The sequence below is a fragment of the Pelophylax lessonae genome, assembly GCF_965119305.1.
Source record: "Pelophylax lessonae genome assembly, chromosome: 12".
NCBI lineage: Eukaryota > Metazoa > Chordata > Amphibia > Anura > Ranidae > Pelophylax > Pelophylax lessonae.
Window position 1 is genome coordinate 200,317,740 of NC_138779.1, and position 12,863 is coordinate 200,330,602.

A 12,863-nucleotide genomic window follows, 5' to 3' on the forward strand; every position below is an offset into this window, starting at 1 on the left:
AATTCTCCTTTAAGGGGGCGTGGCAGGGGGTGTGTCCTATGCCTGCATACTTTTGCTAATAGGTGTCCCTCATTCTCATTTTAAAAAGTTGAGAGGCGTGACTTAACTGACCAGATCAATAACCTAGGTAGGAGGAGCGGGCACGCCTCTAGCTGGAGCCGGCTCCGCCCCTGACGTCCTATCCTTCACCCTTGGAGGATAGGACTTGTTTACCTCCAGCGAGCCTCTCGTCAGAGCTGGCCCCGCCCCGCCAGTCCTATTCTCCACCCTTGGAAAGTACTTTTCCCTCCCGCCTGTCAGCGTGAGGTCCCGCCCCTCATCAGTGCTGACCCCGCCCCTTAAGTCTTATCCTCTACCCTTGGCTTTAGAATATTTAAACATAATATATCATCAAATCCCCACCTGTTATAGGCTAACACGATGATCTGGGTGTGGTTTTGATTTGTCTCGTTTCTCACACTCGCTCTGATTTCCCTTCATCCCTTACTATAAATGGCCGACTCGGCTTCAGAAGTGTCCACCCCCTACTCCTGGAATCCCCTAGCAACCTGTCTCCGCCCTTCTCCCCTCCTTCCCGCTGGTCAGGGGACGCGTTGCTCTATAAACATAAGACTTGGGGGAGTGACTTGTTTACCCCTGCGTGACAGGCTCGGCGCCCCCGTCCCCGGCTCCTCCCCCCTCACTCTCCGCCTGGCAGGAAGAAGCGATCATGGCTGCGGCTGACGGGGACGACTCTCTGTATCCCATCGCCGTCCTCATCGATGAGCTGCGGAATGAGGATGTGCAGGTGAGGAGGGGGAGGGGTGCTGATACTACTACTACTACTACTGAGGGCTGGGGGCAGTGCAGGCCTCAGGAGGAGGAGGGGCCCCTCAGTGTCAGTATAGGGGCCCTAACCCTGAGAATGGGGGCCTTCATCTCCTATAGAGGGGCCCCTCAGTGTCAGTATAGGGGCCCTTACCCAGAGAAAGGGGCATTCATCTCCTATAGAGGGGCCCCTCAGTGTCAGTATAGGGGCCCTTACCCAGAGAAAGGGGCATTCATCTCCTATAGAGGGGCCCTCAGTGTCAGTATAGGGGCCCTTACCCTGAGGAGGAGACCTTCATCTACTATAGAGGGGCCCTCAGTGTCAGTATAGGGGCCCTAACCCTGAGGAGGAGGCCTTAATCTCCTATAGAGGGGCCCCTCAGTATAGGGGCCCTAACCCTGAGGAGGAGGCCTTAATCTCCTATAGAGGGGCCCCTTAACCTGAGGAGGGGGCCTTCATCTGACCCCCAACCATCAAGGGGGCCCTCATTCTGCAGGCTTGAGGTGAATGTGCACTCCCCCCCCCCCCCACAGTGGTTCATTTGAGGGGACCCATTTCCTGTTGGGGAATATAGAGGAGGGTCCCCTGACAGTACAAGAGGTCCTGAGGTGGAGGGGTCCCTCTCAGTTCTTAGTATGGAGGGGGCTTTGTACTGTAGGTTTAAGCAGTGAGGGAGCCATTACCATGTATGCCTGAAAGTGTGCGCTGAGTGGCAGGGCAGTGGGCAGTATGTAGTGGCAGGGCAGCCAGCGGGTAGTATGTGCTGGCAGGGCGTCCGGTAGTCATTATGTAGTGGCAGGGCCGGAGGGCAGTATGTGGTGGCAGGGTGGGTAGTATGTAGTTGGAGGGCGGCCGGCGGGCCCTATGCAGTGGCAGGGCGGGCCCTATGCAGGGGCGGCCGGCAGGCCCTATGCAGTGGCAGGGCGGGCCCTATGCAGGGGCGGCCGGCAGGCCCTATGCAGTGGCAGGGCGGGCCCTATGCAGGGGCGGCCGGCAGGCCCTATGCAGTGGCAGGGCGGGCCCTATGTAGGGGCGGCCGGCAGGCCCTATGCAGTGGCAGGGCGGGCCCTATGTAGGGGCGGCCGGCAGGCCCTATGCAGTGGCAGGGCGGGCCCTATGTAGGGGCGGCCGGCAGGCCCTATGTGGTGGCAGGGTGGGCCCGATGTAGTGGCAGGGTGGGCCCTATGTAGGGGCGGCCGGCGGTCCCTATGTGGTGGCAGGGCAGCCGGCGGGCCCTATGTAGTGGCGGGGCAGCCGGCAGGCCCTATGCAGTGGCAGGGCGGGCCCTATGTAGGGGCGGCCGGCGGGCCCTATGTGGTGGCAGGGTGGGCCAGATGTAGTGGCAGGGTGGCTGGCAGGCCCTATGTAGTGGCAGGGCGGGCCCTATGTAGGGGCGGCCGGGGGGCCCTATGTGGTGGCAGGGCAGCCGGCAGGCCCTATGCAGTGGCAGGGTGGGCCCTATGTAGGGGCGGCCGGCAGGCCCTATGTGGTGGCAGGGTGGGCCCGATGTAGTGGCAGGGCGGCTGGCGGGCCCTATGTAGTGGCAGGGTGGGCCAGATGTAGTGGCAGGGTGGCTGGCAGGCCCTATCTAGTGGCAGGGTGGGCCCTATGTAGGGGCGGCCGGCGGGCCCTATGTGGTGGCAGGGTGGGCCCGATGTAGTGGCAGGGCGGCTGGCGGGCCCTATGTAGTGGCAGGGTGGGCCCTATGTGGTGGCAGGGTGGGCCAGATGTAGTGGCAGGGTGGCTGGCAGGCCCTATCTAGTGGCAGGGTGGGCCCTATGTAGGGGCGGCCGGCGGGCCCTATGTGGTGGCAGGGTGGGCCCGATGTAGTGGCAGGGCGGGGCGGGCCCTATGTGGTGGCGGGGCAGCCAACGGTATTATGTAGTGGCAGGGCGTGCCCTATGTAGTGCAAGCAAAGAAGTTGGTCCGCACACGGATACATGAAATCAAAATAGTTCTTTATTCCTCATCGAGTCCATACAGACAGTGCATTGAGAGACATGTCAGCCTGACGCGTTTCACAATATAGATAATCGCTTACTCATAACCAGTGGTAATTAGACTCTCCCATTGAAGGACGGGCGTAGAAGGAGGGAGGGGTTTGTGATGGGGAGTTGACTTTCCAGGGTGTCTCTAGTAGGTTGCAGAGGTATATTATGGGGGGGATTTATTAAAACAGGAGCAGCTCTGCATATAAACCAATCAGCTTCCAGCTTTTACTGTCAAAGCTTAATTGAACAAGCAGAAATGCTGCAAGTGAGCATCTAAAATACTGGACTGTTTGGTGACCGGGACGCTTTAAAAATGGAAGCGTTTTCTATTGATGACCACAGGAAGACATGTTGCCTGGCTACTGAATTCTGCCAGGTGACTACCAGGGGGTGTTGGCTGCCTCCTGAATGCTGCCATTGGGCACTGCTGGCAAGCACTTGTTTCATCAGAGTTCAATGAACCTCTTGAGAATTTAATAAAGGCATTTATAGGGCACACACCATTTACACCGTGCATCACACACTGTGCATTCATACTGGTCCCTGTGTTCGAGGAGCTTACAGTCTAAGGTCCCTATCTCACAGACATATAGAAGGACCAATTTAAACAGGAGCCAGTCAACCCACCAGCATGTCTATGGGGTGTGGGAGGAAAGTGGAGAACTTGGCGGAATCCCATACAAGCACAGGGAGAACATGCAAACTCCATGCAGGTGGTGTCCTGGGCTGGATCCAAGACTTGAGTTACTGTGCTGCCCGTTGGCTCTTGCAAAAAGATCTGAAAGAATCGAAATGTCTCCCTGTAATCACATTGGAGGTTCTTACATTATTTCTCATTTATCTGCAGCTCCGTCTGAACAGTATTAAGAAGCTCTCCACGATTGCTTTGGCTTTGGGCGTAGAAAGGACCCGCAGTGAGCTTTTGCCATTCCTGACAGGTAAGTGGTGCGTCTTCATGGGAGAAGAGAACGGACTTTCTCAAGTCGTTTTCCAGGGCAGCCCAATGAGACCTCAGGCTCCTCCTACCAGGACAGCCCAATGAGACCCCAGGCTCCTCCTACCAGGGCAGCCCAATGAGACCCCAGGCTCCTCCTACCAGGGCAGCCCAATGAGACCCCAGGCTCCTCCTACCAGGGCAGCCCAATGAGACCCCAGGCTCCTCCTACCAGGGCAGCCCAATGAGACCCCAGGCTCCTCCTACCAGGGCAGCCCATGAGGACAGCCCATGAGACCTCAGGCTCCTCCTACCAGGACAGCCCATGAGACGGGCTCAGCCTCTCATAGCCCTGCTGAAAGCCTGGCCCCTCCACTCCAGTGAGCTCCTGAAAGACAGAGCTGTGGATGACGGATTCCTTTGTCTTGCAGATACGATCTATGATGAAGATGAAGTGCTGCTGGCTTTGGCTGAACAATTGGGGACCTTTACTACACTGGTTGGGGGACCAGAGTTTGTACACTGCTTACTGGTAAGTGTTCCTAAATCTACTGCCCTTATTTCTGATTTCTAAGACCTTTTTCATCGATATCCCTGGTGCCCAACCTGTGGCCCTCGGACCTCAGCAGTCTGTAGGGGGAACATTGATTGAGGTAATAGCATTGATCTCTAGCCTCATGTAACATGTTCCTAGTTTCATTGTCTTCTGCAGAATATCCACAGCCAACAAAGTATTCTATCCACACTCTCTGACCTTCATTTCCTTTATTCGTTCTGCAGTCCCCCTAAGGCAGTGGTCCTCAACTCTGGTCCTCGGGGCCCACTAATGGTGCTTTTCCACTGCATGAAACCCAACGGTTCGGCTCGCTTTTTTGCTTTTCCACTGCTGGTACCGCATGGTACGGTGTTGGAACGGTACGGCGGCGCTTTTCCACTGCATGGAACTGAACGGTACGGCTCTCTAAAACAGTACCACCTCGATTGTGGTTCCAAGAGGTACCATATCCCACAATCCTTTGCATGCTGTCACTACTAGCCACTGGTCAGAGAATCGCTGTTATCCCACCCACTTACTACTTTAGTACTACTTTAGTGGAAAAGTAAACCATACCAAACCGTACCGAACCGTTCCAACACCGTACCAGCAGTGGAAAAGCAAACTGGGCCAAGTAGAACCGAGCCGGTACTTGCAGTGGAAAAGTGCCATAACAGGCCAGATTTTAAAGCGGAGTTCCGGCCTATTTTGCAACTTTAGTGATTCCTGGAGTGCTCGCTAAGCTGATCAACAATTGGGCATTTTCAATTTTTTTGGGGGGGTCCCTTACCTTATTTTCAGGGCATTTTTGATTGTACTTCCTCCTTCTCCTCCTCTGTGGCCACGGCCACCGACATCACTTCCGCCTTTGCATTGCATCCTGGGAGCTGTTTGTCTTCACTCCCAGGAGGCTGGAATGAGGAAGAACTCCCAGAACACTTCCTGGAATCAGGAAGGAGGACACAGCAGAATACACTGTGGCTTCAGATACCCACATCCAAGATGGCCGCGCCCAGACGGTGTTTTTAAAAGTAAGATTTTGACTAAAATCCAATACTGTACACCTTGTAAGTATGAGAAAAGCAGTTCTGTAAAGGACGATGGATTAGTATCATAGGGGTATTTTTAGTTAGAAAAGGTATTTGGAACTCCGCTTTAAAGCGGAGTTCCGGCCATGAAAAAAAATTTTTCAATAAAAATACCCCCCGGACAGTCAGGGCTAGTACATTCCACAATGGCTAGCCTCTGTACTGTCCCGGGTTGCACTTACCTTTAAATCTCTTCTCCAGTGCTGCCATCTCAGATGTGGGCAGCTGAAGCCGGAGCGTCCTCTTCTGCGTCCTCTTCCGTGTCCTCTTCTCCCAGAATGCGCCTGCACCGGCCCCGCTCGTCATTCCGGTGCGGTGCTGCATTCCTCCACAGCTTCTGGGCATGCCTAGAAGCTGTTTAGCAGGGAATGCGGCGTCGCCCCGGAAGTGACGAGCGGGGCCGGTGCTGTCGCTTTGATTCCTGGGAGCGATGACGTTCAGCTCCCAGGAATCATTGCAAACCGGAAGTGACGGCGCGGGCCACGGCCACAGAGGGAGGAAGTGGAAGAAAGGTTAGTATATTTTTCTACAATAACAAGGTAAGTAAAAAAAAAAAATTGTAACTATCCATTTCCTTTTCAGGTGACGAAAAGCAAGCGGATGGCCACAAAATCGCTTTAAATATTACCTTGGGGAGATGCAGACTAGAGTACTGCAATCACTGAGCAGCAAATGAGATCACCTGGGGTGTATTTCAGTTATCTTGCAAACCTGGCCTGTTAGTGGGCCCTGAGGACCAGGTTTGAGGACCACTGCCCTAAGGCATTGCATACATTGAATATTCTGTGGCCCTTTGGTGATGTCGGGGGCTGCTCATACGTTAATCACTAGATATAGATCTTTAACACCAGTGAGTGTTTTTAAATCCCCACTACAAGCAGAAAGACAATCGCTTAGTTCCCATCTTTAATGCTCCTTTCCATGTCATTGATTCACGAGTGAAAAGTAATGGTGGCCATACGCGCATCAGTTTAAAGTGGTTGTAAAGTAGGGATCGACCGATTATCGGCAACACTGATATATAGGGGGCAGATATTTTTCAGCATCTGAATGATGGCCCTGAACTTGTATGTATGTCTCTCTCCATGGTAGCTTCTGTATTCTTTTCCTTGAAACTCTACTTTCTGTTTAATCACAAAGAAAACAACTAACTTATTTCTTATCTTCCAGCCGCCGCTAGAGAGCTTGGCCACTGTTGAGGAGACAGTGGTGAGGGATAAAGCCGTGGAATCCCTTCGAGCCATTTCCCATGAACACTCTCCCTCGGACCTCGAGGCGCACTTCGTACCTCTGGGGAAGCGCTTGGCCAGTGGCGACTGGTTCACCTCACGCACTTCTGCATGCGGTCTGTTCAGCGTGTGTTATCCACGGATCTCCAGCACCGTCAAAGCGGAACTTAGACAGTGAGTAGACACACGGGGCAGGAAGCAGGGCCACATGAAAAGGAAGGACCTTGGTGGGGGGAGTGCCAAGGTTGCTGGTAAAGGATATCCCTGGGGGGCCAGGGAGAATAAAGAGGAGTTCCAGCCTGTAAAAAAACTGTAGATGCTGACTTTTAATATAAGGACACTTGCCTGTCCAGGGATCCCTTGACATCGGCACCCCAAGGCAATCTGTCCATTGGCTCAGGGTGCAGTCACTGGCATCTTCACTAAAAGAAACCGGAAGTGAAGCCAGCCTGTTTACTACTGTGCATGCAGGAGTCGCGCTGCGCTTTTTGAATGGTCCTGCTGTTTTCTGGGACCTGTGTCTCCCAGAAGGCAGCGCATGAGGAGGAGGGGCCGGAAATTTTGCAGATCGCCGCATAACGATTGCAGCAATCTTACCTTAAGTGGGAGTGGGTACCTGGTTTTGACAGGTATCCGCTCTCCCCGTAAGGTGCCAAATGTGGCGGGGGGGAAGCAAACAAGTGGAGCTTATTGTTTTGGGTGGAGCCCTGCTTTAAATTTGTAGATCTGGGCTGTGTGCCTCGCTCGCTGTGTCTCATGTAGGGGTGCACAGATCCGGCTTTTCTAGTCCCGATACCGATGTCTGGCTTTGCATATCTGTCCATACCGATCTGGTACTATTGTTTTGTTATAACAATTGTGCATTCAAAATCTAAAATTTATGTATTCAAAGACAAACTCCAAATTTAAAAAGAATAAAATGTAGCCACAATAAAATTATTTTTTTTTTTTTATTGCTTGAACATACAATAGTAATCAAACAGTAAAAAATATAAAGTGCAAAATCCTGAAAACAGGAATTTAAAACATACAACTGAACATGGCAGCACCGGATCGGCCCATGGATCTTTTAATTTTACAGATCCCAGATTCAGCTATTTTGCCAGTATCGAAGCCGATATCCGATCTTAATATCAGATCGGTGCATCCCTACTCTCGTGTGCCTCGCTTGCTGTGTCTCTGTCGTGTGTGCCTCGCTTGCTGTGTCTCTGTCGTGTGTGCCTCGCTTGCTGCGTCTCTGTCGTGTGTGCCTCGCTTGCTGCGTCTCTGTCGTGTGTGCCTCGCTTGCTGCGTCTGTCGTGTGTGCCTCGCTTGCTGCGTCTCTGTCGTGTGTGCCTCGCTTGCTGCGTCTCTGTCGTGTGTGCCTCGCTTGCTGCGTCTCTGTCGTGTGTGCCTCGCTCATATATCTATATAGGGGTGATGCTCAGCATGGAGCTTGTAGCTGGAACATAAGATGAAGCGTAATAACCCCCCACTGTTTATTCATAACGGTGTTAATAAATTTAATTTTTTATTTTTTTTTTTTGTTTTTTGATGTGATATTTATGTTTATCTCTTCTCTTGAATTCAGACATTTTCGGAATCTGTGCTCAGATGACACCCCAATGGTCAGACGGGCAGCTGCTTCCAAATTGGGGGAATTTGCAAAAGTATTAGAGCTAGAATATGTGAAAAGTGAAATAATCCCAATGTTCTCCAACCTGGCCTCAGATGAGCAGGTAAAGCTGTTAGATAATTCATATGGAGGTAATTGGTTATTCTGTATCTGTGGCCGGCTCAGTCTATTTATCACATGTCTGTTTCTCAGGATTCTGTCCGTCTGTTGGCCGTGGAGGCCTGTGTAAATATTGCTCAGCTCCTACCTCAGGAAGAGCTGGAGCCGCTGGTGATGCCGACACTGAGACAAGCAGCTGAGGATAAGTCCTGGCGTGTTCGGTACATGGTGGCCGATAAATTCACAGAGGTAAGTCATGTTAGGGCGTGTTCACACCAGCCGCTGCATTGCAACACAGCTGGTGTATGGTGGGGCTAACATCAGGGCCGTGATGATGCTCTGAGCTCGGCACATTGCATTATTATATAATATATATATATATATATATTTTTTTTAATTGCCAGCACAAAGTGGGTTTGCTTTGCACTGCGCTACGCTGAAAAGTTGTACTGCATGCAGTAATTTTTCTCAGCACAAAGTGCCTTCACACAATGGCAACAAAGTGATGTGAGTGAGCACCTAGTAGATGAGGCATTTTGCCTTGTCGATGTGGTGAGACTGCGCTGGAATAGCCACCTAACAGTTTTCCCGCATGTATGGTGAACATACCCTTCGAGCAAGAGTTCCCAACTGTGGGTCGGGACCCACTGGTGGGTCGTAAGGTGCGTTTGAGGGGGTCGCGCTGAGCCGTAAATCACTGAGAGCGGGCCCGCTTAAATTGTGCTGTGCGAGCCTGCGCAAATTACAGAAAGCAAGAGCAGTCAAATTGTGATGGATTAAGGACCCCGCCCACGCAGTTTATGGAGGCTGGTCTGCATTTCCCGCGAGGAGGATACTTGCATCAGTGAGTACGTATGTGGGCTGTTATGTAGGAGTTTCAGGAGTTCATGACAGCTTCTGTGGCCTCAGTAGAGGATTTGAAGGAGAAGAGTCAGGACACCAAGACCAGCATAGAGCTCCTCATCATGGAGACTCTGGGTGAGGTGTGCTGGGCCCTGGAGAGGGCAAACGGGGGCTTCACCTTCACTGTGGACCATTGGGAGAGAAGGGTGAGTGCCATATAGCCTGCTGATTACTGTCCTGGGGTGGTTTGATTTCTGTCCTCTGCCTGCCTTATACTGTCTATGAGGGTGCTGATTACTTACAACTCTGCTTGCATGCCACAGATTTCTGACCCTTCACTTAGAACATCTGGCAAGTGTATTCAATAATGCTTTTAAAAGTAGTAAATTGATATTTTTAAATTAACATCCTCCTCCCTTTTAAAAAATGCATTATTAATAATATTATTATTATTTGCATTTATATAGTGCCAACAAATTCTGTAGCGCTTTACAATATTCAATTACAAGCAAGTGGGTCCCAAAAAATAACTGTATTCAGAAGTGGGTCTTGACTCAAAGTTTGGGAAGCCCTGCCTTAGAGTATGTGTGTGCATGGTTCAGCTGTGCTTTAAGCCCCGTACACACGCAGCGATTGTTGGCCATAAATTTTCGGCCAACGTCCGATCAGCCGATTGTCGGCTTGTTAGTATGATGCTTCCGACAACCGGCTGCGACTTTTCGGCCGAACAAAATCTGGTTTGCATGCTATAAAATTTTTGTTGGCCGTCAACAGAACAGCCGATTGTTCCTCAGTCAGTACAGATTTCGGCCAACAAAAATGTGATGATCAAGACTGGGCATGCTCAGAGAAGAAAAAACACACGAAAAGTAGACCAGCACATGACATCACTTCTGCAGTTGGTTGTTGTTGGCCGACAAAATTCGTGTGCAGTCTAGAGCACATTTCAACCAACACAACACTGGACAAAAGACGGCCGATCGTTCGGCCAACAATCGCTTCGTGTGTTCTGGGCTTTAGGCTTGTTTCACACTATGAACCGCTTGTGAATTGCGCAGGAACAGCCCCGCATTCCTGTTCAATTCATGTGTGATTCAAGCCCATTTATTTTGACTGGGCTCATATCGCACTAAAAGCGTGTATGCAGCAATTTTGGGATTGCGTTGTAAGCAGATCGCATGGCCCGGTGCAGGCAAATACACATTTGGGGTGTCATGATTGCATTAACGCCTGGTATGGATCGTAAGGGCAGTCCGATTTGAATGCAGTGCAGGAAAGGTGCACAGATTGCAGCATTTCCTGCACTGCATTAGTGTAAACCTAGCCTTAAGGCCTGTACACGCAATAAGAAAATCTGAAGGGAAAATTCGTCCGACCGATCTGTCGATTTTCGAATTGTTAGTATGGTGCTTTCGACAGCCGACTCCGACTTTTCGGACAAAATCCTGGTGTGCAGGCTATAAAATTTTTGTCGTCCGTCAAAACGCGTCCGATTTTCGTCTCATTAGTACAGATTTAGACGGAAAAAAAATCTTATGAGCAAGACTAGGCATGCTCAGAGACGAAAGAACACAAAGAAAGCAATCCAACACATGACATCACTTCTGAAGTAGAATTCTGTCGTACGGGAAAATTTGTATGAAAACAACCTCTTCACTTTCCACATCAGACTAGCATGCCACAAAAAACGGACGCCAGATCGTTCGATAATCTGATCGTGTGTACGGGGCTTTAGGATTACTCTGTTGCTGTGATTAGCCTAGGTAAGGGCCAGTTCTCAACAGAATGCCATACGGTGTCCCATGCCAGTTTCCCATTCCGCATTCAAATCGCACTGCCCTTGCGATCTGCACCGGGTGTCAATGCAAACCTAACAACCCCAACGCAGGTCGCAAAATTATCACGTGATCCAGTTATAGTGCATTTCCAAAAGTGGTGCATGCTCTAGTTTTGGTGCAGAGTGATTTCAGGCTATTCAAAATGAATAGGCTGAAATCGCACAGGGAAGCACTGCACCGAATGTGAATGGGAACCTAGGATAGCCTTGAGACACTTTTTTTTTTTTTTTTTTCCCGTATTCTGTGCTGACAATTAGTTTGGCAATTTGTAACACTGCACTTAGCCCTGGTGATCTTTGTCATCACAGGCAGTAAATATTTCTTATGTCTGTGTTAAGCCATGTGATGTTTTCTCTGCCACCGTATAGCTCCAGAAAGCAGTTGGCCCAGAAATCACAAAGACAGACTTGGTTCCGGCTTTCCAGAATCTGATGAAGGACTGTGAGGCTGAGGTGCGAGCTGCGGCTTCCCACAAAGTTAAAGGTAAGGAATATCTCTGGAAGGATTTAGATGAACCGATTTATTACAAGATAAAGTAGATCTATAGGCAAACTTCCTTCCTGTGTGGGGAGAGTTACCTTCACTTCATGCCCCATAGCCGAAAAACAAGAAATGAGCAGAAATCCCTGAGAATGAGTGGAATCACTTGGGGCGCCCCCCCCCCCCAAAGTTACCGTAGAGAGTGTCACCATTGGAAGATTTCCCTTCTATTACTTTTCTGGGGACACCCAAAATTTTGGGATTGCTTCATTTTCAATGATGGTAAACAGAGATTGGTGAATCTCCCTAATGAGGGCAGAGGTAGGAATAAAAACTTAGTGGTTGAAAAGGCAAAAGGATTTTTTTTTTTTTCTGCCTTGCGGAATTATCTGCATAAATACTCTACATACGTGAGCCTGATATCGATCAGTGATGTGCACGAGAGCCGAGGCTCTCTGCTTCTCATCATCGGCTCCCACGGCTGTCAATCAAGGCAGTGACACGGAAGCAGGGCTGAGTCCCATTCTGTGTGTCAAGGGGCTTTCTATATATGACTTGTTTGTTTTTAAAAAAAAAAAATAACCTTTACACCTAAAAGTTCACCTTTGGGAGCATGTTGCATGTTCCTGTTTAGGGTGTAACATGTTGCCACTATTGCAGCCACTGCCCGCTCTGCTGCCTCCAGTGACAGCAAGTGGGGGCATCTCTCCCCCCCCCCCCCCCCCTCCCGCTTCTTAAAAAAAAAAAGTGACTGTAAGTGGTTCTGCCCGCCCGGCCGCGACGTTCGTTCATTCATTCACAGACTTTTGTGAATAGGTAATTACAAGTAGCACCTGCCTTTGTCAGCTTGTAGTTCTCAATGACCCTGTTGAGCGCTCTAGGTAGTTCATGGTCTCTTCCTGTCAGTGTTTATCTACCTACCTGCCTGTACAAGCAGATACACTGACAAGTCTGAAAGAGTCATTCATGGCAATTGCAAAATTGCAAACTGCTGATCACGGGTGCAATGCTTTAGAGGCTCCAAGTAAAATAAAAATAAGCATAAATACATTTTCTTTACCACTTAGAGACCGCCCTATAGCAGTTTTACTGCTACAAGGCGGCCGCTGTGTGTAGGACTGTGTGTGTGAGTGCAGCGGCCTGCTCCCGCAAGCCCTGTGCGCCGGCACCCGCCAGTTTGGTACACATGCAGAATGTAAACCAGGCAGATTGCCATCCTGTCAGGGATACTGTGTCTCTGCAAAGCAGGAACAAGGATCCATGTCTTCCCCCTAGTAAAAGCACCTACCACACTGTAAAAAAAAAAAAAAAAAACAGCCAGGCACACAGGTAACCCTTTGATCCCTCTGATGTTTAACCTCTTCCCAGCCAGTGTCATTAGTTCACTGACCGTGCGTATTTTT

General features: G+C 50.3%; 1 protein-coding gene across 1 annotated transcript in view; it reads left to right on the forward strand.

Moving 5' to 3' along the window:
- The first annotated feature begins 641 nt into the window (after positions 1–641).
- LOC309568422 (uncharacterized protein) overlaps positions 642–12,863 on the forward strand; it is a 37,157-nt gene continuing 24,935 nt past the window's right edge. Inside the window, exons 1-7 of the mRNA XM_082274090.1 lie at positions 642–787; positions 3,647–3,737; positions 4,165–4,265; positions 6,527–6,759; positions 8,156–8,303; positions 8,393–8,548; positions 11,349–11,463. Of these exons, the coding sequence (XP_082130216.1) occupies positions 710–787; positions 3,647–3,737; positions 4,165–4,265; positions 6,527–6,759; positions 8,156–8,303; positions 8,393–8,548; positions 11,349–11,463 (922 nt within the window). The 5' untranslated portion in view covers positions 642–709. The remainder of the gene's footprint in view (positions 788–3,646; positions 3,738–4,164; positions 4,266–6,526; positions 6,760–8,155; positions 8,304–8,392; positions 8,549–11,348; positions 11,464–12,863) is intronic.